The sequence below is a fragment of the Bos indicus genome, chromosome 7, assembly GCF_029378745.1.
Source record: "Bos indicus isolate NIAB-ARS_2022 breed Sahiwal x Tharparkar chromosome 7, NIAB-ARS_B.indTharparkar_mat_pri_1.0, whole genome shotgun sequence".
Lineage (NCBI taxonomy): Eukaryota > Metazoa > Chordata > Mammalia > Artiodactyla > Bovidae > Bos > Bos indicus.
The window spans coordinates 10,812,502-10,839,624 of NC_091766.1; the positions used below are offsets into that span (position 1 = coordinate 10,812,502).

At 46.2% G+C, this 27,123-nt stretch overlaps 1 protein-coding gene and 1 pseudogene across 7 annotated transcripts in view; one reads left to right on the forward strand and one right to left on the reverse strand.

Annotated features, from left to right (window-relative positions):
• Nucleotides 1-1,485: 1,485 nt before the first annotated feature.
• The window catches only part of ZNF333 (zinc finger protein 333), a 31,150-nt gene continuing 5,512 nt past the window's right edge, over nucleotides 1,486-27,123 (reverse strand). The window contains exons 2-12 of one of the 7 annotated variants that reach the window (XM_070792648.1): nucleotides 24,712-24,755; nucleotides 23,554-23,677; nucleotides 22,482-22,580; nucleotides 17,047-17,129; nucleotides 15,722-15,901; nucleotides 14,211-14,298; nucleotides 9,412-9,500; nucleotides 8,537-8,663; nucleotides 8,020-8,115; nucleotides 7,245-7,321; nucleotides 1,486-6,095 (exon numbers count right to left, since the gene is read on the reverse strand). In XM_070792648.1, the coding sequence (XP_070648749.1) occupies nucleotides 4,977-6,095; nucleotides 7,245-7,321; nucleotides 8,020-8,115; nucleotides 8,537-8,663; nucleotides 9,412-9,500; nucleotides 14,211-14,298; nucleotides 15,722-15,901; nucleotides 17,047-17,129; nucleotides 22,482-22,580; nucleotides 23,554-23,677; nucleotides 24,712-24,714 (2,085 nt within the window). In that variant the 5' untranslated portion in view covers nucleotides 24,715-24,755 and the 3' untranslated portion in view covers nucleotides 1,486-4,976. Of the gene's footprint in view, nucleotides 6,096-7,244; nucleotides 7,322-8,019; nucleotides 8,116-8,536; nucleotides 8,664-9,411; nucleotides 9,501-14,210; nucleotides 14,299-15,721; nucleotides 15,902-17,046; nucleotides 17,130-22,481; nucleotides 22,584-23,553; nucleotides 23,678-24,711; nucleotides 25,945-27,123 lie in introns of those variants that run through there. The other 6 variants (XM_070792647.1, XM_070792645.1, XM_070792644.1 and 3 more) reach the window with 6 other exon arrangements.
• Nucleotides 9,821-10,258, forward strand: LOC139183865 (large ribosomal subunit protein uL15-like; annotated as a pseudogene).

Here is a 27,123-nt window from a genome sequence, read left to right on the forward strand (position 1 = left end):
CAGCTGGGCAGTTCTGATACCCAGGGTCATTCATGAGACTTAAGTCACCTGATGGCTTGTCTGGAGTCAGATGGTCTAAGAAGGCCTCACTCACCTGTCTGAGGATTGTTGCTGACCATCAGCAAATCCTCTCTCTCTATGTGGAGTCTACTCCTAGAGGAGGCTGGCCCAGGCTTCATCATGCTGCCAAGAATCTAATCTTGAGCTAAAAGATGGCAAAGGCTAATGTGTTTTTCTTCTTTTTTTAATCATTTACATTTGGCTGCACTGGGTCTTCGTTGCTTACTCTCATTGCAGTAAGCAGGGGCTCCTCTCTAGTGCAGTGCACAGGCTTCTCATTGCAGTGGGTTCTCTTTGTTGCAGAGCACAGGCTCTATAGGATGGGCAGTTTTCAGTTAACTGCAGCTCCCAGGCTCTAGAGCACAGACTCAATAGTTGTAGCTCACAGAGTTGCCCCATGGCCTGTGGGATCTTTCTGGACCAGGGATCAAACCAGTGTCCCCTACACTGGCAGGTGGATTCTCAACCATTGGACCACCAGGGAAGTCCCCCAATGTGTTTTTCTAGTTTCTATTTCTATCATGTTTGATAACGTTTCACTGACCAAAGAAAGTCATGTGATCAAGTTCATCTTCAAAGGGTAGAGAAATAAACTCCACCTCTTGATACAAGGAGCATCAAAGTCACACTGAAGAGAGGTGTGCATAAGAGAATGGATGAAATTACCATGTAGCAATCTACAACATCGCTATTCACACACACAAAATAAAGCAAGACAAAACATAAGAAATTACTCACCCACTAATACAGCTATAAGCAAATTGACAGTAGCATGTGCTGTCCAGGATATGAAGCAAATGAAACTTTACTGATGTGGTGGTTGGTTACTTGCTGAGTCATATCCAACACTTTCTCAACCCCACGGACTGTACCCTGCCAGACTCCTCTGTCTATGGGATCTCCCAGGCAAGAATACTGGAGTGAGTTGCCATTCCCTTCACCAGGGGATCTTCCCAGCCCAGGAACTGAACTGCCATCTCCTCCTGGTGGCTCAGAGGTTAAAGCGTCTGCCTCCAATGCGGGAGACCCGGGTTTGATCTCTGGGTGGGGAAGATCCCCTGGAGAAGGAAATGGCAACCCACTCCAGTGTTCTTGCCTGGAGAATCCCATGGACGGAGAAGCCTGGTAGGCTACAGTCCACGGGGTTGCAAAGAGTCAGACATGACTGAGCGACTTCACTTTCTTTCTTTCTTTTTCTTTCTTTCTTTCTCTTTCCCATTGAAGGTGGTTTGCTCCTTTACCATTTAACCACTGAGTCACCAGGGATTCCCAATTGTTGATGGAAGTACGAACTGTTTCAACCACTCTGGAAAACTGTTTAGCAATATCTACTGAAGCTAAAAATATGCCTATGCAATGACCCAGAAATTCCACGTCTAGGTTTTATACCCAAGAGAAATAAGAAGATATGTTCACAATAAGATGTACACAAGAATACTCATAGCAGCTTTATTCATAACAGCATTGGGAAAGAACCCAGATGTCCATGAACAGAGTGAAATTTTTTAACTGTAGTGTATTCAGACAATGGAATATTACACAGCAATTTTAAAAGAGCTCTACTGATAATGTGACAAAGAAAGTTCATAGGCACTATATTAAGTGAAAACATCAGACACAAGAAGGCGTACTGTGTGGTTCTATTTTTCTGAACAAGAAAAACAAATCTATGGTGCTAGAAGTCAGAATACTGGTTAACTCTGGAGATGGGGCTTATCGACCTGGGCTGGGCCCAAGAGGACTTTCTGGAAAGATAGAATATTTTCTTTTTGATGTGGGTGGTATGAAAGTGTCACTCAATCGTGTCCAACTTTGTGACCCTATGAACTGTAGGCTACCAGGCTCTCTGTCCATGGACTTCTCCAGGCAAGAATACTGCAGTGGGTAGCCACTCCCTTCTCTAGAGTGGTATAGATATAGATATAAAATTCACTGAGGTGAACACTGAGACTTATGGACTTTTACATAAGTTATGTCTCAATTAAAGAACTTTAAGGGAATTCCCTGGCAGTCCAGTGGTTAGGACTCTGCACTTTCACTGCCAAGGGTGTGGGTTCAATCCTTTGTCAGGGAACTGAGATCCCACAAAGCCTTTCAGTGTGGGGGAAAAAAAAAAAAAAACTTTGAAACACAAAAACAGAACTTTGAGTACAGGGGAAAATGGAGAACAGCTCCCTGCAGTGAAGTTCTGTAGAGACAGCCAAACTGTCACTTACCACCTGCAGGACCTCAGTTAACTCATCAGGCCTCAGTTTCCTCATCTGTGAATTGGGTATAATAACAGTACCTTCCTCAAAGTGTCATTGTAAGGACTAAATAACTTAAAAGATACAAAGTTTAGGGTAGTAGCTATAATACTATCTAGCAATAATAAGCACAAATAATCATTTGCTATTATGATGACGAATGGCTAAATATTCATTGCTAGGGAGAAAGATGGCCACTATAAGAATAAAAGGAACAATTAACTGAAAGCTTACAAGATGTCAAAAATCTTTTAATTCCATTGCTTCAAAATATATGAAATTTAAAATGAACAGAATTAAAAGACTCACTCAGCAATTCATATGTATGGTGGGAGAGTTTAACCTTCTCAGTAAATGACAGACTGGAAACTGCTAAGGACTAAATGTTGGTGCTCCCAGGAGTTGACATGCTGAAGCCTAACTCCCAAGGGGATGGTGTTAGGAGGTGAGGCCCTTGGGAGGTGATTAGGTCATAGGGATGGAGCCCTCATGAATGGGATCAGTGCCCTTACAAAAGAGACCCCAGGGAGCTCTCTTGCTCTCCTTCTGCCATGTGAGACATGGCAGGAAGATGGCCATTTATGAACCAGGAAGTGGGGCCTCCCCAGACATCAAATCTGCCAGCCGTGATCTTGGACTTCCTATCTCTAGGAACTGTGAGAAATAAATTTCTGTTGTTTGTAAGCCACCCAGTATTTTTGTTATAGCAGCCTGAGCTAAGACAGAAACCAGTATTTTAAAATGTGTAAAAGACTTTTATACACAAAGAGCATGCTCCATCTAGTGGACATCTGTAGGATACAATACATTGACTTCCACTGTTCAAGAAGCATTTCTAAAAATGAATCATATATTAAGTGCATCAGTTAGAGACTGCATTCAGCCACAATAAACCCATCCCTGCCCTCCCCCAGATTCCCCTCCCCCCAAAAAAGACAATGTCATGTACCAGTAAGAAGTGCATCTTTTTCGTGTAAACAAGATGTCCAGAAACAAACAACCCAGGGCTGGTACACCCTCACGAGGGTACCAACCGGGGAACCAGGATGGTTGTAGCTCTGGCCACAATCTATTATTTTTTAATCTATTATTTTTATATGTTTAATTTGGCAGCACCATACAGTTGTGGGATCTTAGTTCCCTGACCAGGGTCAAACCCTCAGCCCTGTATTGGAAGCTCAAAGTCCTAACCACTGGACCACTAGGGAAGTCCCCCACACTCTAGACTGTGGCTTTCGCCCTTGTGGTCACAGGATGCCTCCTCTAGCACCAGATATGGTGCCCGCTTGTACAAAAGGCAAGAAGGAGAGAAAGTGAAAGCGTTAGTCGCTCAGTCGTGTCTGAAGACTCTTTGTGACCCCATGGACTGTAGTCCGCCAGACTCCTCTGTTCGTGGAATTCTCCAGGCAAGAATACTGGAGTAGGTAGCCACCCTTCTCCAGGGGATCTTCCTGACCCAGGGATTGAAGCTGGGTCTCCCGCATTGTGGGCAGATTTTTCACCGTCCGAGCCACCAGGAAAGGAGGAGGGGGATCTGGCTAAATGAAACCATTCCTTTGTGACATCTTCCCCAGGACTCACACTCAATGATGTCTCCTGCTGGCCAGGACTGGAGAAGTGGCCTCCCCTGCCAGCAAGAAGCACAGGGAGGTGGAAGTATTTTAGTCATGCACATTCCCTGATGGTGTAGTGGTTTGAATGTGGCCCCGACCACCACCATCACCAAAAGACATGCCCACCCAGAAACTCTGGTGGTGAACTCAGTTGGAAAAGAGTCTTTGTAGATGTCATTAAATTAAAGATCTTGAGATGAGGCCATCCTGGGTATCTGGGTAGACCCTAAATCCGATGATGTGTCCTTATAAGAGACACTTAGGAGACACAGGAGAGGACACTGACACACAGAGGAGAAGGCCGTATGAAGATGGAGGCAGCGACGGGGACGACGCTGCTACAAGGCAAGGCACACCTGCGGCCACCAAAAGTGGCAAGAGGCAAAGAAGCCTCCTCTCCTAGAGACTTTAGAGGGGACGTGGCCCTGCAGACACCTTGATTCAACTTGTGCCCTCCACAAGTGTGAGAGAATAAAATTCTCTTGCTTTAAGCCACAAAATATATATATATACATTGCATAGTCTCAAACTGAACAAATAAAACCTAGGTGCTTTTGCAAGTAAGAAGGGGCAGTTTTGGCAGGCAACTACCGAGACATGCCATTTTCCAGGCAAGAGTACTGGAGTGGGTTGCTTTTTCCTTCTCCAGGGGATCTTCCCAACCCAGGGATCAAACCCAGGTCTCCCGCATTGCAGGCAGACACTTTACCGCCTGAGCCATCAGGGAAGCCCTAGCCCTAAAAGCAAATCTCCACAAATACTTAACATTCAACAACATAAAGATCACACACTCTGCTTGTGGTGTGTTATGTGTGTGTGTACACATGCTCAGTGGTGTCTGAGTCTTTGTGACCCCAGGGACTGCAGCCTACCAGGATCCATGGGATTTCCCAGGCAAGAATACTGAAGTGGGTTGCCATTTCCTTCTCCAGGGGATCTTCCCAACCCAGGGATACACCCCTCCTCTCCTACATTGGCAGGCGATTCTTCACCACTGAGCCACCATATAGGATGTCACTAAAGGAGTACTATGGGAGATGATTACGGCCCCAGATGTTTAGTCTGTAGAAACAGGAAGTTCATCAGCAAGGGGCCCTTCCATGGGAAGAGACACAGATAAAGGAAGGTTGTCAGTCCTGACGTTTTCTCCCCTGGCGTGAATCCTCTTGTGCACGCTGAGTGAAGAGCTGTGTCGGAAGGCTTTGTCACACTGAGTGCATTCGTAGGGTCTCCCCGTGGTGTGGGTTCTCACATGGACGATGAGGTGCGAGGACTGGCCGAAGGCTCGCCCGCACTGCGGACAGACGTAGGGCTTCTTGCCGGTGTGGGTCCTCGCGTGTTTCCTGAGGGATGAGGGCTCCCCGAAGGCTCGTCCGCACTCTGGGCACGGGTAGGGCTTCTCTCCGGTGTGGATCCGCATGTGACTCTTGAGGGTGGAGAGCCGACTCAGGACCTGCCCGCAGGTGGCGCACTCGTACAGCTTCTCACCAGTGTGGATCCTCTTGTGCACGTTCAGGTTGGTGCTCGTGCGGAAGGGCTTCCCGCAGTGGTTGCACTGGTAGGGCTTCTCTCTGGTGTGGGTGCGCACGTGCGTCTTCAGCGACGAATGCTCCCGGAAGGTCTTCCCACAGTGGCCGCATTCGAAGGGCTTCTCTCCGGTGTGGGTCCTCATGTGGCTCCTCAGGGAGGATGGCTGGGTGAAAGCCTTCCCACAGTCCTTGCATGAGTAGGGCTTCTCACCCATGTGGTTCCTCTGGTGCAGGATCAGGTTGAAGTTCCTCGTGAAGGTCTTCCCGCACTGGCTGCACTCGAAGGGCTTCTCGCCGCCGTGGGTCTTCAGGTGGCGCCGCAAGTTGGAGAAGTACTTGAAGGCCTGCCGGCACTCCTGACACTCGAAGCACTTCTCCGCGGTGTGCGTCTTCTCGTGACGGATGAGCTCGGAGCTGTACCTGAAGGATCTTGCACATTTGTCGCACGTGTAGGTTTTATCCCCGCTGGGGACTTTCTCGGGCACGATGAGGCGGGTGGTCCGGAGGAAGGATTTTCGGCTCTCTCGGCCTTCAAAGGGGTTTCCTTCAGTAGGAAATCCCGGGTACTGAAAAAGCGGTTTGATGCTGTCAAAGGGCTTCCCAAGCTCATCGTATTTATAGAGGTTTTCTCCGACCTGAGGTGGCTCCTGTCAATTGAGGAAAATGGGAAGACCAGAGGCTTTACTGCAGTCACAGGTATTCTCCCACAAGCAAACTGTGTGTAGGAGAGAGGCAGTCCTATAGCTCAAACTTTTACCGACCTAGTGTATCTCTGCCATTGCTACCCTGAGTTCCTTCAAGAGGATACTCTGCCACAAAGAGCCATCATTTTCATTACCTTCATGGGACTTCTTAGAAGAAGATTTTTTTTTTAATTGTTAAAGGCTAAATTAAGTCTTGAATGTTCTACATCTATGTCAGATTTACAAAAATGGTAAACTTTGCACTGTTTACAACAGCCAAGACATGGAAGCAACCTAAATGTACATCGACAGAGGGATGGATAAATTAGATAAAGTAATGGACTACTACTCAGCCATTAAAAAGAATGAAATAATGCCATTTGCAGCAACACGGATGGACCTAGAGATGGTCACATCTGGGTCAGAGAAGGAGAACTATCGTATGACGTCCATTGTACATGGAATCTAAAAAGAAATGATATAAATGACCTCACTTGCAAAACAGAAACAGACTCACAGACTTAACAGTACAAACTTTGGATGGTTGCTGGCCCGGGGTGGGGGGAGGTGGGGGTGGGGGGGGCGGAGGGGGAGGAAGCAGGGGGTGGGGACAGAAAGGGACAGTTAGGGAGTAGGGAATTTGGGTTGCGATGGACATGATGGACATGTACACACTGCTATATCTAAAATGGATATACAGACCTACTGTATAGCACAGGAAACTCTGCTCAATGTTATGTGGCAGCCTGGATGGGAGGGGAGTGTGGGAGAGAATGGAGACATGCATATGTATGGCTGAGTCCCTTCACTGTTCACCTGAAACTGAACATTCTCCTGAAACACAATACTGTTAACCGGCTATACCCCAACACAACATACAAAGGTTTTAAAAACGGCTAGCTTTGGGGACTCTGTTAAGATACATCTTGATCTACATTTAGAGTTTTTTCCCCCAATTCATGACATTCATAGACTCTCTCCCAACAAACTGCTTTCTCCTAGGTGAGTACCACTGGCCTTGAGTCTCTCTCTGAGCTTCTTGAGTTTCTAGCCTCCAGCAATCCCAGGCTTTTCCTACTGTAGAGGACCAAGAATAATCCCTTTATGCCTTACCCTTTTCATGCCAATGGATGGAATTGCCGCCAAAATATCTTGATTAGGAATTGACTCTTGGTGTTGAAAGTGAGGACCTGGAATGAATTAAGGGGGAGGAAATATCAAGTGCACAGGGAAGGAAACTCTGGGATAAAAAGGACCAGTAAGCTAGATACATGCACATTTTTTTAAAATATTAATCCTAAATATGTGAAGAAACTGAATAAGAGGAATATATCAGGACTTCCCTGGTCCAGTGGTTAAGACACCACACTTCCAATGCAAGGGGTCCAGGTTTGATCTCTGGTTGGGGAACTAAGATCTCACATGCCACATGATGTAGCCAAAAAATAAAAATATTTTTTTTTAAAAAAAGGAAAATATTAAGGAGCAAAAACAATTTTTAAGGTGTTTGGCTATGTGAAGAGTTAAGAAGTAATCACAGGAACAAGGAGTGGAAATCGTAGATAATTTTCTAAGAAAAGATTCCATGAAGACTGAGCCTGATGTTGAGAGAAAGTCTTAGTTAAAAACAGAGTGGGGAGGAACTGGATGAAATATACACATGAAAGTGCTAAATGTAAATAGGAGGTAGGATAATTTACTATGTTCTATGAAACCAGAGTAAAGTATTAGAGGTAAAAAGGCAAGGGAAAGAGGAAAGAAAGTGAAATTTACTGAGGAAGCTCAACCCAACAGCCTTCCCCATCAAGGATTCTGAAAGTGTTTCTAAATCTAACACACTCATCTTAGCGACCAGAGCAGGTGCTCCCCTCGCCTGCCTGGTGCTCACCTAAGTGGGCTCCTGGGAAGATCCCTCTCTCGGTGACGCACAGCTCTTCTCTTTGCTCCAAATGGGAAGACATCCTGGTTTTACAGAGTTGATCACCTGCTCATGGGAAAAGATACAGGGTGTGAGCAGACTGTGCCTGCCACGCAACTGGGGCTGATACTCTAAAGTCTTCAGGGTCAATGCAGATGGGAACAGCAAAAAGGGCACGCCTACATTCTGATGTAGGCTTCCTTCACAAAGGAACTAAAGTGCAAGCTCCCTCACTGGGTCCCGAAGAACAGTAGGGCTCTCTAATCCCCACAACCCAGGGCCTGGCTCAAGGAGGCACTTAAGGAGCCCAGGGAGAGCAGACAGGCCTTCATTTCCATAAGGAAGCCACAAGACCATAATGAGCACCATGAGGTGCTATCTCTTCACCCGTATGTCTCTTCACCTCTGGATTCCCCAGACCAGCACAGTTCTGGGAACCCCCAGTGGCTGCAAGAATGTGTGCATGAAGCAGCAAGGCTGGCCTTACCCACAGAGGCCAGGTTCCTGTAGTTCTCCAGCATCACGTCTCTGTAGAGGCTTTTCTGGGCAGAGTCTAGAAACAGCCATTCTTCCGGTGTGAACAGCACAGCCACATCCGCGAAGGTGACTGGCTCCTAAAATGTACATCCAGGGGTTCAGCCAGAGGCCAGGGGTTCAGCCAGAGGCCAGCGCCCCCAGGACTCGAGAGGACAGTGAGGGGCTTGCAGGCCTGGGGAAGGGAGACTCCCACACACAGGATGTTCAGATATGGTTCTAAGGTCCCTCAGCTCAGGCCTCAGAACTGGAACTTTTCTCCATCTATTCTTCCCTCCAAAAATGAGAGCATCCCGAAGTGTGGCAGCCAAGGACCTCAACTTCATGACATGACTTAGCTACTAACAACTAGCCAGGACTTCCCTGGTGGCATAGTGGGTAAAAATCTGCCTGCCAATGCAGGGGACACAGGTTCAATTCCTGGTCCGAGAAGATCCCACATGCCACAGACTAAGCCCACGTGCCACAACTACTGAAGCCCATGCACCCAGAGCCCATGCGCCACAAGAAGAGAAGCCAGTGCAATGAGAAGCCCGTGCACTGCAACAAAGAGTGGCCCTTGCTCGCTGCAACTAGAGAAAGCCTGAGCGCAGCTACAAAGACCCAGTGCAGGCAAAAATAAATAAATGATTTAAAATAAAACAACAACTAGCCTGGAAATCCTTGCCCCTAACCCCAGGGTCCAGCAAGTGAAGTCACTGCTCACCCACCACTAGAGGCCCAGTGCCTGGAAGCCTAGACACCAGCCCTGTGGGGTTGAGAAGCTCCCAGACACGGGGAGGGGACAAGGAGGCAAAGCAGCAAGAAGAGCAAGGACTTCTTGCTTACCTGTGGATAGGTGGTCAGTCCCCCAGGAGTCATGGCTTCTTCTTCTATGCTCCCCTTCTGGAGCCAGGCAGGGCCTTGAGCGGACAGAGCTGCAGGAGAATAGGAGAGCCATGAGGGTCTCAGCAGCAGGGCTGAGGCTGCCCACCTTGACTGTGAGTGACCACAGGTGCACACACTCCCTTGGACAAACACACACACGTACTGTACACTGAGACAAGCATGCACATACGCTTGCAAACACCCACAGCTACTTGGGCACGTGGGCACACTCACCCACACCAGTACACACACATGCATACACTACGTGCAGAGACACATACACAGAGACGCACCACACATACACAAGCACACATACAAACACACAGAAATATACAGAAACACACACAGCTCTTTCATCTCAGACACCAATATGCCATCCAGACTAAGGAAGACCCGAAAACTTAGGGGCCACATGAGCCACGCCCGCATCATGGGAAACACCCAGGAAGCTGAGCTAACACTGGTGGCCTGCTTCACCACAGGATCAACTTGGATGAATATCATGCAGGAGACTTTGGGAAAGTCGGTACAAGGCATTACCACTTAAAGAGGAACTAGAGCCTCTGTCCAACTGTCAAACTTGATAAACTGTTAACCTTGGTCGGTGAGAAGATCCAGATAAGTACTGTTGAGAACAAGACTGAAGCTGTCCCTATCACTGATGTGGTGTGATCAGAAAGATCTGGGGGAAAAAAAACTCCCAAAGCAGCCTGTCATCATGAAGGCCAAATTCTACAGCAGAAGAGCTGAGAAGAAGACTATGGGTGTGGGAGGGGCTTGCAGAGAAGGAAATGGCAACTCACTTTAGTATTCTTGCCTGGGAAATCCCAGGGACAGAGGAGCCTGGCGGGCTACAGTCCATAAGGTCAAAAGGGGTTGGACATGACTTAGCAACTGAACACCACCACACCAGCTTGAAGCCACATGGTGGGAAATTCATTAAATGTCATCAAATGCTCCCGCATGGAACTCTGTTCAATGTTATGTGGCAGCCCAGATGGGAGGGGAGTTTGGGGGAGAATAGATACATGTATACGTATGGCTGAGTCCTATATGTATATGACTCAGCTTCACTGTTCACCTGAAACTATCACATCATTAACTGTCTATACCCCAATAAAAACTAAAACGTTTTTAATGTTAACGAGTACTTTAAAAAAAAGAAAAGAAACACACACACATTTCCTCCATTCCAAATTTCTGAAGCCACAGTCTCGATTCACCAACAGACTCTGAAGTTTCTAAAGCGCTCCTTTCTCCCCCTTGACTCAGCCCTGGGTCAGCCGTTCCTCCCTGACTGCAGGGCCCCTTCCTCTGTCCTGACTCTGCAGGGTTGGTACCGCCCAGGACTTACCACAAGCCGAGCACAGAGAAACCACCACTTCCCTGGGAGCCTGCCTGAGAAGGAAGTGTCCTTCCCTTCCTGTCTTCAGATCGATAACATTCCTCCCCCACACCAGGCTCCTCACTCTGGCCTGCCACAGAGGAGAAGTGATGCCCGCCATCCCATCTCCCTATACCCCCACTTCCTCTCTCAGTGGGACTTTTCCCTCAGTCATTAAATCTGAACCATGTCCAATCCTGATCCCATGTTATCAGTTTCCCAGGGCAGCTATTAAAAAAATAATAATAATACCACAACTGGGTGGCTTAGAACAACAGAATTGTATTCTCTCAGGGTTCTGGCAGCCAGAAGTCCAGGATCGAGCCGTCAGCAGGGCCAAACTCCCTCTGAAACTCCGGCTGAGTCATTCCTTGCCTTTTCTTGGCTTAAGGTTGTTGTCGTTATCCTTAAGTCGTATCTGACTCTTTGCAACCCCATGGACTGCAGCATACCAAGTTCCCCTGTCCTTCACTACCTCCCGGAGTTTGCTCAGACTCATGTCCATTGAGTTGGTGATGCCATCCAACCATCTCATCTTCTGTCATCCCCTTCTCCTCCTGCTCTCAATCGTTCCCGGCATCAGGGTCTTTTCCAGTGAGTCAGCTCTTTGCATCAGGTGGCCAAAGTATTGGAGCAACAGCTTCAGCATCAGTCCTTCCAGTGAATATTCAGGACTGATTTCCTTTAGGGTTGACTGGTTTGATCTCCGTGCAGTTGAAGGGACTCTCAAGAGTCTCCTCCAGCACCACAATTCAAAAGCATCAATTCTTTGGCACTCAACTTTCTTTATGGTCCAACTCTCACATCCATACATGACCACTGGAAAAACTTTGGCTTCTGGTAGTGAAGGTCAATCCTGGGCTTATAACTGTGTCCCTCAAATCACTGCCTCTGTTATCATGTGACCTTCTCCCCCACGTGTCTCTGTTTTCACAAGGCATCTTCCCCTTCTTAAAATGGCACAATTCATATGGGATTAGGGTCACGACCTCATCTTAACCTGATGTCATCTGCAAAGACCCTATTTCCAAACAAGGTCACGTTCACAGGTAACAAGGGTTAGAACTTCAATATAGTCTGGTGGGAGGGGGGCCCACAATACAGCTCTAATACTCCACCTTTCCCTCTGGCTACTGTTTTATCTCTTTGTTCCCCATCATGGGCAATCTTTGTACTCATTCCCTCACCTTGTATTCAGTTCCAAAACACTACCATTCAACAACCAGCACCTCACTAGGGTCCCCTGTGACCTCCATCTACAGGGAGGATCTAGTAGAAATGTTCAGTCATCCAATCCCTCTATCTTAAAACCCACCACCCCAGGCTTCGGAGGGCTTCCCTGGTGGCTCAATTGGTAAAGAATATGCCTGCAATGGGGGAGACCTGAGTCAGGAAGATCTCCCTGGAGAAGAAAATGGCAACCCACTCTAGTATTCTTGCCTGAAAAATCCCATGTACAGAGCCTGGCAGGCTACAGTCCCTGGGGTCACAAAGAGTCGGACCTGAATGAGTAACTAAACACTTCCACTTTGCCAGGCTTCGGCACCTAACTCCCAGCCTCCTACTCCACTCCTGTTCAAATTCCTGCCCCATCACTTGCTGGTGTCCCATAGGGATGCCAGCATGCTTCTCCTGCATTGGCAGGTGGGTTCTTTAATGCTGAGCCACCAGGGAAGCCCCCAGTTCCCCTCCCATAAGTGCCCCAAATTGGTAAATGAATGTATACATAACCCACCAAACTATCTCAACTTGACCTCCTGAATACATTTTACATAGTTCCATGCTTCCCTACTGTGCAGACAAAAGTTAACATAGCCCTCCTGACTGCTCTCCTTAGCAAAGCCAGCTGGCAAGGCTGGCCCTTAGCTGGCCGCACAGCATGTGGGATCTTAGTTCCCCAACCAGGGATCGAACCCATGCCCCCTACATTGGAAGCATGGGGTCTTAACCACTGGACCACCAGGGAAGTCCCAGAACTTGGATTTCGAGACAGTTCCCCTGACCCTAACTGATAAGAGGGGCTCACTCTGCTTAAACTGTCTGTACAAATAACGCAGTCCATGTTGGATGCCTGCTTTCTTTCCAGAAGCCTGGAGTTTAGATATGTGCTGGGCAGATGGTGCCTACATGACCAGCCCCCAGGGAAAACCCTGGGCTCTGAGTCTATAATGAACCTCGGTGTAAATTTCACTGTGCACGTGTTGTCACAACTTGCTGCTGAAGGAATTAAGCGTGTCCTGTGTGACTCCACTGGGAGAGGACTCCGAAAGCTTGTGCCTGGGTTCCTCCAGGCATCACCCCAAAAGCCTTTTCCCTTTGCTGGTTTTGCTTTGCATTCCTTCACTGGACTAAATCAGAGCCATGAGTACAACTGTAAGCTGAGTTTGGGGCGTGGCCTTAGGGACCCCTGACATGCCTACCCCATACTCACTCCCCAGACTGCAAGGCCCCAGGGGGAAGGTGTCAGGGGTTTGTCTGCAATTGCTTCCCAGTGTCCTTCTCACCACAGGATGACAGTCTAGAGCCCTTCCAGGGTAATTTAAGAGCAAAGAGTACTCCAAGTACTCCACGAGTACTTTATAGCACAGATGGCCAAAAAGCACGTAAAAAGATGCTCAGCATCGCTGGTCATTAGAGACATGCAGATCAAAACTACAGTGAAGTTATCACCTTGTACCTGTCAGAATGGCCATCATCAAAAAATCTACAAACAATAAATGCTGGACAGGGTGTGGAGAAAAGGGGACCCTCCTTCACTGTTGGTGGGAACGCAAATTGATACAGTCACTATGGAGAACAGTATGGAGGTGCCTTAAGAAACTAAAAATAGAACTACCATATGGCTCAGCAATCCCTCTCCTGGACATATACATGGAGAAAATCATAATTCAAAAAGATACATGCACTCCAACGTTCACTGCAGCACTTATTTACAATAGCCAGGATACCGAACCAACCTAAATGTCCATTGAGAGAGAAACGGATAAAGAAGACATATGTACGATGGAACACTGTTTGTGCTACATTTCCAGACGTGTCCAACTTTTGCAACTCCACAGCCTGTGGCATGCCAGGCTCCTCTGTCCACGGGATACTCTAGGCTAGAATACTGGAGTGGGTTGTCATGCCCTCCTCCAGGGGATCTTCCCAATCCAGGGATCAAACCCACATCTCTTTTGTCTCCTGCATTAGCAGGCAGGTTCTTTACCACAAGTGCCACCTGGGGAGCCCATAAAAAATAAGATGACTTTATATATTCTCTCCCTAAGACAACGACTGCAGTCAGAAGAAAGGAAGGTGGATCCAAGTTCCCAGACACAACAGAACACAACACAGGAGGGCCCTCGGGCTGTAATTCCACCAGGCTCTTACTCACCAGCACCCCCAGCCCTCCACAGTCTGGGAAGGCGCAGCGCAGGCTCCGGCGTGGCCACCCTCTGCATCTGCACAGCCACCTTCAGCCCCTGGACAAAGTGACAGGAACAGATTGTAGAGTCACAGCGTGGGTGGGATCCGCTCACACCTGTTCACCCACACTGAACTGGTGTGACTGGCCCTGCTTTGGGAAACATGCTAAGAGGAGGGACAAGGCTCGTTCACCACGTCCAGGTTTACAACTCCTCAACACAAAGCTAATCAGTGTCATGGAATTTCAAGTCCAAGACAGGACAGAGAGAGGGGGCCCAGGTAGGGAAGGCCTCATCTAAGCAGCCTCTGGGCAGGGTGGGGGGTTGATTCTGGGGCACAGAGAAGCAGTAGATGGCCAGTAGACTGAGGGGTGAGGCAGGAGGCATGGGTGGAGCCCTGCAAATGAGGGGGTGTTAGTAAACTATTCCCAAGGGGAAAATCCCTGCTGTGGGAGAAGGGACGGGAACCCTCCTATACCAACGGCCACTCCCTCGGGAAAGGCGTTTGAACCAACTTGTATATATTTTTTTTTTAATTTCTATTTATGTTTGGCTGTGCTGGGTCTTCGTTGCTGCGCCTGGGCTTTCTCTAGTTCTGGTGTGCAGCACTCTCTAGTTGTGGTGAGGGGATTCTCACTATAGTGGCTTCTCTTTTTGCAGAAAACAGGCTCAATAGTTGTGGCTCTTAGGCTCTAGAGCTAGGGCTCAATAGTTGTGGTACACGGTCTTAGTTGCCCCGTGGCACATGGAATCTTTCTGGACCAGGGATCGAACCCATGTGCCCTGCATTGGCAAGTGGATTCTTAAACCACTGGGCCACCAGGAAAGCCTCTGACTTGCTTTCTATAGGATGTCTCTGGCCTCCATGTCCAGCAGAAGGCTGGGTCCAGGAGAACTAACAGTGGCTCTAGGTAAGGTGGTGGCACCAGGGCCAGGAGGAGCAGTCAGAGGCAAGTTTATATTTTGGAGGAAAAGCTGGCAGGACTTGGTGAAGGTTGGGAAGCAAATGTGGCTGGTTCCTCAGGGCAGGTGATGGGTAGGAGACAGGGGAGAATAGGCCCCTTCTCAGGGCAGGGCTCCAAGCACACCTTAAAGTATCCTTCTCTGTAACTCTCTCCACCTCAGAACCAAAACATAAGGCCCTGAGCCCAGAGCATGATTACCAGCCTGAACACTCTCCACACAGCCCTTGGGTCACAGGACCTGCTCATTCCTGCAGGTTTCCTGGCCATGGAAAGGATGGAAGGATTGAAGAAGGAAATCTGGACCCAGAGAGGCAAGACCTGGATCCTGGGTGCCACCCCCTCCCCTAGGACTGCCCTGGGCATGACATCACGCTGGGGATATTTACACTCAGTGCAGAAACACCAAGGCCTGTTCAGTAGTTCTCACCAGGAGCTAAGCTTGGGTCTCCAGCATGTTCCCAATTTCCTATCTAGTTGGCCTTCCATTCCTCCCTCCCTCCTGCCTCCCCACTTACAGACATATCCTGAACCTTGGGCCTTCTTGGCAGGGGCTGGGGCCCTCCTGGCAGACCACTTCCCAGGCCTACTGCACATTCAGAAGACTGCTGGAGAGCTGACCAGTCCTCTGGAGCTGGAGGCATCACCTCCTCTTCCATCTCAGACTTGATCTCTATCTTCAGGTCCAGCTCTGGCCCCTGGGAAAAGGAGTAGAGGGTGCTAAGCAGGAAGAGGTGGTATGGAGGCTGTCCTCACCCTAAGAGACCCAAAGTTTGGGGGTAGTACCATCAGAATTTGGGGTCCATGGGACTTCCTTGGCAGTCCAGTGGCTAAGACTCTGCACTCCCAATGCAGTAGGCCTGGGTTCTATCCCTGGTCAGGGAACTAGATCCCACTTGTCACAACTAAAGTGTTAATTGCTCAGTCATGTCTGACTCTTTGAGACCCCACGGACTGTAGTACGCCAGGTTCCTCTACCCGTGATTCTCTAGCCAAGAACGCTGAATGGGTTGCCATTCTCTGCCCCAGGGGGATCTTCCTGACCCATGAATTGAACCTAGGTCGGTCCCACATTGCAGGCAGATTCTTGACTGTCTGAGCGACAGGGAAGCCCATGTCGCAACTAAGACCCAGCCAAATTAATTAATTAAGAAAAGAATTTGGGCAATGCGGGTCTGGCAGTTTCAGACCTGGAAACTCCCCTACTTCACTGTGGGCACCAACCACCAAGGGTCTCTGAGGACCGACTGAACCAGGGACTTGGACGCACACACCTGACCCTTTTCTGGTTCTGGGGGGCCCGTGGCTGGAGGGTAGACCACCAACCCTCAGAGGCACTGCGAGATATTTTACTAGAAAGGTTTTTGCTTTGTTCCGGGCAGCACTGCACAGCTTGTGAGATCTTCTTAATCCGACCAGGGATTAAACTTGAGACCCTGGCAGTGAAACTGCAGAGTCCTAACCACTAGACTGCCAGGGGAGTCCCTAAAAAGGTTTTTATAGAAAAGTTGGGAGCACTTAGTTCTGAATATGAACACACTGTTCTGTGTTTTCCTAGGTTCTGTATCTGCCTACCTGGTATCTGTCAATCACAGGGCCATAGTTAGTTATCCACATCTCTGCCCACACTCTGAACCGCCTCCTTTATGGAGTTCTCACACACCAAGCCAATACTCCCCCCACCCTAAATCACCCAAAATGGGTGCTCCCTCTAGATACTTCATGTCCTGGAGGAAACACCTTGGCTCAAGTGTCTGCCTGGCCCTGGTGTGCGCATCCAACTCAGCTACTCCTCACCTTCTCCTATGAAAGGGAATGAAGAATCGTCCCACATGAATCTTACCATCTGCAAATTATAGGATGAGTTTTCTTCTGAAATATCCTGCAGAGAAGTAGGCTCTTTGGGTGTAAATTGAGATTCCCAGTCTAAAATGAATGGGGAAAAAAAAATTACCTTATTTCAGAAAGAAGTCATAGTATGAAACTGACACACACCTTTTTTATTTTTAATACTGACCCTAAACTTGGGACAATACTGAAAGGTAGAAGGTATCAATGAGCAAGGTATCAATGTGCTGTGTGCTCAGTCATGTCCAACTCTTTGTGACCCCATGGACCCCGCCAGGTTGCTGTGTCCATGGGATTCCTCAGGCAAGAATTCTGGAGTGGGTTGCCATTTCCTCCTCCAGGGGATCTTCCCGATCCTTGAGAGTCTCTTGTGTCTCCTGCATTGGCAGGCGGATTCTTTACCACTGCAGTGAGCAAAGGGAGATTCTAAAGATTAGGGCCGTGTGTAGAGTTGGGCAGTGATGGGATGAGGTGGAAACCAGAGGCCTTTCCTGGTAAAAGAATTCATGGAGACTTCTTTTAATATTTATTTATTTTTGGCTGTGCTGGGTCTTCACTGCGGCATGCGGGATCTTTCGCTGCAGTGCGTGTGCCTCTCTAGTTGTGGTCCACAGGCACATGGGCTCTGTAGTTGCAGCTCAAGGGCTCTCCAGTTATGGCACTGGGGCTTAGTTGCCCTAGCTATGTGGGATCTCAGGTCCCTGACCATGTATGGAGCCCGCGTCTCATGCACTGGAAGGTGGATTCTTAACCACTGGAAGTCCCCTCCATGGAGATTTAGACTGATATTGCCAAAAAGTGTGTTATCAGAGAAACAAGAAGCAATCAAACAAGAAATATACATAGAAATGTTCAATATAAAGATTAACTTGGTTATACCCCAATACAAAATAAAAAGTTTGAAGAAGAGAAAAAAAAAAAAAGACAAACTTGTGACTTCCCTGGTGGTCCAGCGGTTAAGCCTCCACACACCCAATGCAAGGGACCCGGGTTCAATCCCTAGTGAAGGAACTAAGATCCCATACACCACTGCAAGTAAAGACCCTTTGTGCTGCAACTAAGACCTGCCACAACCAAATAAATAAATAAATATTTTCAAATTAAAAAAAAAAAACTAAACAAAAAGTGTGTATACGACATGGAGAAATCAGAATCCTCACCCACCACTGGGGGAAAGGTAAATTAGTGTCCTTAATCTCAAAAGAGGGCAACAGAGGATCAGACAGTTGGATGGCATCACCAAAACCACAGACATGGACTTGGGCAAACTCTGGGAGATGGTGAAGGACAGAGAAGCCTGGCATGCTACAGTCCATGGGGTCACAAAGAGTCGGACATGACTTGGCGACTAAACAAGAACAACAAATCTCAAAAGCAGTTTGACTGAAATTGAAGCTGTGATCAAAAATCTCCCAAAAAACAAAAGCCCATGACCAGATGGCTTCACAGAATTCTATCAAACATTTAGAGAAGAGATAATGGCTGTCCTTCTAAAACTCTTTCAAAAAACTACAGAGGAAAGAACATTTCCAAACTCATTCTACGAGGCCACCATCACCCTGATACCAAAACTAGACAAAGACAACATTAAAAAAAAGAAAACTACAGGCCAATGTCACTGATGAACATAGATGCAAAAATCCTCAACAAAATTTTAGCAAACAGAATTCAGCAACACATCAAAAAGACAAACTTGTGACTTCCCTGGTCAAGTTGGGTTTATTCCAAGAATGCAAGGATTCTTCAATATATGCAAATCAATCAATGTGATACACCATATTAACAAATTGAAAGATAAAACCATATGATCATCTCAATAGATGCAGAAAAAGCCTTTGACAAAATTCAGCAGCCATTTATGATTAAAACTCTTCAAAAAATGGGCACAGAAGGAACCTACTTCAACATAGTAAAGGTCATATATGATAAGCCTACAGCAAACATTATTCTCCATGGTGAAAAACTGAAAGCATTTACTCTAAGATCAGGAACAAAACAAGGGTGTCCACTTTCACCACTATTATTCAACATAGTTCTGGAAGTCCCAGCTACAGCAATCAGAAAAGAAAAAGAAATAAGAGGAATCCAGATCAGAAAAGAAGAAGTAAAGCTCTCACTGTTTGCAGATGACATGATACTGTACGCAGAAAACCCTAAAGATAGTATCAGAAAATTACTAGAGCTAATCAGTGAATTTAGCAAGGTTGGAGGATACAAAATCAATGTACAGAAATCACTTGCATTTCTATATACTAACAATGAAAAACCAGAGAAATTAAGGAATCAATCCCATTTACCATTGCAACAAGAATTAAAAACCTAGGAATAAACTTACCTAAGGAAACAAAAGAACTGTACACAGAAAATTATAAGACACTGATGAAAGAAATCAAAGACAACATAAACAGATGGAGAGATATTCTATGTTCCTGGGTAGGAAGAATCAATATTGTGAAAATGACTCTATTACCACATGCAATCTACAGATTCAATGTGATCCCTATCAAACTACCAATGGCCTTTTTCACAGAACTAGAACAAAAAATTTCACAATTCATATGGAAACACAAAAGACACCAAACAGCCAAAGCAGTCTTGAGAAAGAAGAATGGAGCTGGAGAAATCAACCTTCCTGACTTCAGATTATTCTATAAAGCTACAGTCATCAAGACAGTGTGCTACTGGCACAAAAACAGAAATATAGACCAATGGAATGAGATAGAAAGCCCAAAAATAAACCCATGCACCTACTGGCACCTTATTTTTGACAAAGGAGGCAAGAATATACAATGGGGCAAAGATAGCCTCTTCAATAAACAGTGCTGGGAAAACTGGACAGCTACATGTAAAAGAATGAAATTAGAACACTTCCTAACACCACACACAAAGATAAACTCAAAATGGATGAAAGACCTAAGTAAGACCAGAAAGTATAAAACCCTTAGAGGAAAACATAGGCAGAACACTCTCTGACATAAAGTAAGTTCCTCCATGACCCACCTCCGAGAGTAATGGAAATAAAAACAAGAGTAAACAAGTAGGACTTGATTAAACTTAAAAGCTTTTGCACAGCAAAAGAACTTATAAGCAAGGTGAAAAGACAACCCTCAGAATGGGGAAAATAATAGCAAATGAAAGAACTGACAAAGGATTAATTTCCAAAATATATAAGCAGCTCATACAACTCAATACCAGAAAAACAAACAATCCAATCAAAAAGTGGGAAAAATACCTAAACAGACATTTCTCCAAAGAAGACATACAGATGGCTAACAAACACATGAAAAGATGCTCAACATCACTCATTATTAGAGAAATGCAAACCAAACCACAATGAGATATCACCTCACACCAGTCAGAATGGCCATCAAAAAGTCTACAAACAATAAATGCTGGAGAAGGTGTGGAGAAAAGGGAACACTCTGTACTGCTGGTGGGAATGTAAATTGATACAGCCTCTATGAAAGATGGTAAGGAGATTCCTTAAAAAACTAGGAATAAAACCACCATATGATCCAGCAATCCCACTCTTAGGCATATACCCTGAGGAAACCAAAATCGAAAAAGACACATGTATCCCACTGTTCATTGCAGCACTATTTACAATAGCTAGAACATGAAGCAACCTAGATGTCCATCGACAGATGAATGGATAAAGAACTTGTGGTACATATACACAATGGAAAATTACTCAGCCATAAAAAGGAACTCATTTGAGTCAGTTCTGATGAGGTGGATGGACCTAGAATCTATTATACAGAGTGAAGTAGGTCAGAAAGAGAAAGATAAATATCATATTCTAATGCACATATATGCAATCTAGAAAATGGTACTGAATAATTTATTTACAGGGCAGCAATGGAGAAACAGACATAGAGAACAATCTTATGGACATGGGGAGAGGGAAGGAGCGGGTGAGATGCATGGAAAGAGTAACATGGAAACTTACATTACCATATGTAAAATAGATAGCCAACAGGAATTTGCTGTATGGCTCAGGAAACTCAAACAGGGGCTCTGTATCAACCTAGAGGGGTGGGTTGAGGAGGGAGATGGGAGGGAGGTTCAAAAGGGAGGGGATACATGTATACCTATGGCTGATTCATGCTGAGGTTTGACAGAAAACAACAAAATTCTCTAAAGCAATTATCCTTCAATAAAAAAATAAAAAGAAAAAATAAATTTTTTAAAGCAATTTGGCAGTTCTTCAGAAAGTGTAACAAAATGACCCAGCAATTCCACACCTAAGTGGAATTCTCACACTCAAGGCAAACGAAAACACATCCACAAAACTTCTTGCACACAAATATTCAGAGTAGCACTACTCACAGTCACCAAAAGTAAAAACAAACACCCACCACCTGATGAATGGATCAACAGAATGTGGTCCTTCCACAAGGAGGACGGCCATTCGGCCTTAAAATGCAATGAAGCCTCTCATGCTATGACATGAAGGAGCCTCAAAAAACACGATGCTGAGTGAAAGAAGACAGATACGGATGTATGAGTCCATCTGTATGAAATGTCCAGGACAGGCAAATCCACAGAGACAGAAGGTGGATTAGCGGTTGCTGGGGGCTGCGGGAGGAGGGATGGGAAGTGACCGCTAATCAGTACAGGGTTTCTTTTTGAGGTGATGGAAGTGTTCCAGAGCTGGATAGTGGTGATGGTTGCACAACTTTGTGAACATACTAAAAACCGGTGAACTGTACACTTTAAAAGGGTGAAGTTTACAGTGTGTGAATATCTCAATTAAAAAAAAAAAAAGACAAGTTGATTTGCAGGGCAGGAATAGAGACACAGATATAGAGAACAGACTTGTGTACACAGCAGGGGAAGGAGAGGGTGGGATGAATTGAGAGAGGAGCACTGAAACATATACACTACCGTATGTAAAACAGATAGCTACTGGGAAGTTCTGTGTAACACAGGGAGCTCAACCAGTGCTCTGCGACAACCTAGAGTGGTGGGATGGGGTCGGGGGGTGGGAGGGAGCTTCAAGAGAGAGCAGGTGTGTGTATACTTGTGGCTGATTCATTTGTGGAAGAGCAGAAGCCAACACAACACTAAAGCGATTATCCTCCAATTTTAAAAACAGTATACACTTTAAAAAAAAAAAAAAAAAACCTTAAAAAAAAGAAACTGAAACAGATCTTTTTTAAATTTTTTTAATTTATTTTTAATTGGAGGATAACGGCTTTACAATGTTGTGCTGGTTTCTGCCATACATCAACGTGAATCTGAAACCAACAATTAGAGGAGAGTTAGAAAGTGAAAAAGAGAAGTTAAAGGAACTCACCCCCAAACAGTCTTATTTCCCCTCAGAATACAGAATCTTACAAATACTCTCAAATGGACACTTCCCAGCAGCACCCACCCCTCAACGTCAGTCTGGGTGGGTCACGACACCCTCTGCCCCCGGGTACTTACCCACACCCGTGGCACAGAGAACACCGTGCTCTGCTGCTTTCAGCTCTTCTCTTGGCTCCACCTGGGAGACGAGACTGGCTTTGCATGGTGGAGTCCCTGCTGCTGGAGAAGGACATATGGGCCGAGGGGGAAGGGCTTGCAGAGGAAAATAAATGCTTCCCCAGCCTGCCCACTCTCCACCTGGGCCTTAGCTCCTGAAGCCAAGCAAGTAGGCGGGGACCTAAGCAATCACATTCAATTTTTTTTTTAATGAATTCAATGAGGTTCCTTTACAAGGGCCCAAACCACAAACACTCTCCTCTCTGTCCTTCTGAACTGAGGTTCTCTAAGTTCCAAGGCCAAACTCAAGGAGACCTATGCAGGTCCTGACCATGGAGAAAGTATTAGTCACTCAGTCGTGTCCAACTCTTTGCAACCTCTATGAACTGTAGCCCGCTAGGCTCCTCTGTAGTTTCTATGTCCATGGAATTCTCCAGGCAAGAATACTGAGTGGGTAGCCATTCCCTCCTCCAGAGGATCTTCCTGACCCAGTGACTGACCCTGAGTCTCCCACAATGCAGGCAGATTCTTTACCATCTGAGCCACCAGGGAAGCCCTGACTATAGAGAGAATGAAGTCCACTCAATGCATGCAGCTGTTATCCTATGAAAGCCCATGAATGACAAACCTTCTGAAACCCACACTGCATCACTGTGGCCATGTGGCAAGCACTTAAAGGGCATTTGCAGGGCTTCCCCACCTACCAATGCAGGAGACGTGGTGGGTTCAATCTCCGGTCCAGGAAGATCACTCATGCTGTGGGGCCACTAAGCCCATGCACCACAACTACTGAGCCAGTGCTCTAGAGCCAGGGAGCCACAACTACTGAAGCCTGCGCATCCCAGAGCTTGTACTCCATAACAAGAGAAGTCGCTGCAGTGAGAAACCCGCGCACCGCAACCAGAGAGTAGGTCCCCCTCGCCCCAAGTAAAGAAAGACCCAGCACAGCCATAAATAAATAAATAAGTAATTTTTAAAAAAAGAAAAAAAGAGCATCTGCATACAGGAAGAACCAGAGTAGCAAAAGCCTTACCCCTGGGCGCCGGGGTCCTGCAGTTGTCCTGCAGCACGTGTCTGCACAGGTTCCTCCCAGCATCGTCCAGCAACGTCCACTCCTGGATGAGCTCCATCGCCACATCCTCTAAGGTGACTGATTCCTAAGGCAGTGCATGTATTTCGGCTCAGCAAGGACCACCCCCACCATTCTACAGAATGAGGGTTTATCCCTTGGGGAAGGCAGACCCAGTGCGAGAATATTCAGTGTTCTCTGCAAAGCTGGGCTCAGCAAACCTGGCCTGCCTCCTGTTTGTCTAAATAAAGTTTTATTGGCACATGGCCACACCCATCTGTTCATCTCTGTGGTTGTCACTGTGCTACTAGGGCAGAACTGAAGAGTTGCTGGGACAGAGCTCATATGGCGTACCCAACCAAAAATAATTACTTTCTTTTAACATTTGAACAAATCTGAAAGTATAAGCATTGGCTCTCTGCTGCTCCAGTATCCAGTGATGACAGAGACTGTTCTCAGCTTTACTGAGTTTTTCCTGAACTCCTTATTCAAGGCATCAGAAGTTTGAGCTTGCTCTTTTCATTTTCATGAAGTCCCTAGGATGAGTCATTGTTTTATACCTGTTAAAACTGGACTTCCACTGCATCTGAGAAACGTGCTGGCCTTTTAATCTCGGAATTCTCTAGAACAGCACTGACTGGTAAAGCTCTCTGTCATGAATGGAATGTTCTATGCCTGCACTTTCCAAAAACAGGCAGCCACCAGCACGTGTGGCTCCTGAGCACTTGAGAAATGTGGTTTGGTAACTGAGAAGCTGAGGTTTAAATTTTGTTGGATTTTAATTAACCTTAATTTTTAGAGCCACGTGTGTTTTCGGTAGGTCTCACAAGCGATGGCAGGGATGGCCGTGGAGGAGTTCTGTGGCTGCCGGCTCAATCTGAGCCCCCTCACTGCCATTAGACTCCGGAATTAGGTACCAAACCCCAGGGTTGCTTTGGGAACCCTCCATCCAAGCCAGTTCCCTCCAGAACTGTAGGTCATGCACTGAAAGAGGCTAAAAAGTCCCAGGGACGGGGCTAAAGATGCTCCACACTTCCCTCCTGTTTCCGAGAGAGCAGACAGGGTCCCGAGTACAAGATTATCCCACCCCCACAACCATCCAGACTCAGTCTTCCCCCTCACCATGATACCAGCGCCAGGGTTTAAAGTTTCAGTGTGTGTCCTTCCTGCAATAAGAAAGACGGAGGTAAGAGGAGAAACGAGAGTGGAAGCAGAACACCAAGCCGGGGTTTGGCCTGGGTAATTAATTCCATTTCTGTGGACCATGAGCAGGGCGCCAATCCAAACAGCCAAATTACTCGGAAATTTACTTCAATACGCAACATATTGGGCTCCTCATCGGCTTTCACACCACAGGCCCTGACCATTTCCACTGACTCCTCTCACGTAATAAAAGGACCACATCTCCTCTTTGTTGTTGTTGTTGTGCGGTCACTAAGTTATGTCTGACTCTGTGACACCATGGACTGTGGCCCACCAGGCTCCTCTTGTCCATGGGATTTCCCAGGCAAGAATACTGGAATGGGTTACCATTTCCTTCAAACTTGAGTCTCCTGCATTAACAGGCAGATTCTTTACCACTGAGCCACCTAGGAAGCTCCCTTAAAACACAAGGGACTTCCCTGGCAGTCTGGTAATTAAGACTTCGCCCTTCAATGCAGGGGGTTTGAGTTCTATCTCTGGTCAGGCAGCTAAGATCCCACATGCCTCATGGCCAAGAAACCAAAACAAAACAGAAACATCATTTTAACAGATTAAATGATTATAAAAAGTCCACATCAACAACAACAACAAAATTTTTTAAACAAAAAAACCTCTAACACTTTCTACTTTTCCTCCATTACTTTTATCAAGTTGGGATTTTTATATGTATTTGTTTAGGTGAGTTTGCCTCTCTCTCTCCAACCACGACGTAAACCCTCCAAGTACAGAACTGTGTCCCTCACCTTATCTTTGACAAAGGAGGCAAGAATATACAGTGGAGAAAAGACAATCTCTTTAACAAGTGGTGCTGGGAAAACTGGTCAACCACTTGTAAAAGAATGAAACTAGAACACTTTCTAACACCATACACAAAAATAAACTCAAAATGGATTAAAGATCTAAACGTAAGACCAGAAACTATAAAACTCCTAGAGAAGAACATAGGCAAAACACTCTCCGACATACATCACAGCAGGATCCTCTATGACCCACCTCCCAGAATACTGGAAATAAAAGTAAAAATAAACGGGACATAATTAAACTTAAAAGCTTCTGCACAACAAAGGAAACTATAAGCAAGGTGAAAAGACAGCCTTCAGAATGGGAGAAAATAATAGCAAATGAAGCAACTGACAAACAACTAATCTCAAAAATATACAAGCAACTCCTACAGCTCAATTCCAGAAAAATAAATGACCCAATCAAAAAATGGGCCAAAAAACTAAATAGACATTTCTCCAAAGAAGACATACAGATGGCTAACAAACACATGAAAAGATGCTCAACATCACTCATTATCAGAGAAATGCAAATCAAAACCACTATGAGGTACCATTTCATGCCAGTCAGAATGGCTGCGATCCATAAGTCTACAAGCAATAAATGCTGGAGAGGGTGTGGAGAAAAGGGAACCCTCTTATACTGTTGGTGGGAATGCAAACTAGTACAGCCACTATGGAGAACAATGTGGAGATCCCTTAAAAAACTGGAAATAGAACTGCCTTATGATCCAGCAATCCCACTGCTGGGCATACACACTGAGGAAACCAGAATTGAAAGAGACACATGTACCCCAATGTTCATCGCAGCACTGTTTATAATAGCCAGGACATGGAAGCAACCTAGATGTCCATCAACAGATGAATGGATAAGAAAGCTGTGGTACATATACACAATGGAGTATTACTCAGCCATTAAAAAGAATACATTTGAACCAGTTCTAATGAGGTGGATGAAACTGGAGCCTATTATACAGAGTGAAGTAAGCCAGAAAGAAAAACACCAATACAGTATACTAAGGCATATATATGGAATTTAGAAAGATGGTAACAATAACCCTGTATACGAGACAGCAAAAGAGACACTGATGTATAGAACAGTCTTTCGGACTCTGTGGGAGAGGGAGAGGGTGGGATGATTTGGGAGAATGGCATTGAAATACGTATAATATCATATATGGAACGAGTCGCCAGATCAGGTTCGATGCACAATACTGGATGCTTGGGGCTGGTGCACTGGGATGACCCAGAGGGATGGTATGGGGAGGGAGGAGGGAGGAGGGTTCAGGATGGGGAACATATGTATACCTGTGGCAGATTCATTTCGATATTTGGCAAAACCAATACAATATTGTAAAGTTTAAAAATAAAATTAAATTTTAAAAAAAAAGAACTGTGTCCCTAAAATTAAAAGACACTTGCTCCTTGAAAGAAAAGCTGTTACAAACCTAGACAGTGACCTAAAAAGCACAGACATCACTTTGCTGACAAAGGCCCGTGCAGTCAAAGCTATGGTTTTTCCAGTAGTCATGTACAGATGTGAGAGCGGGAC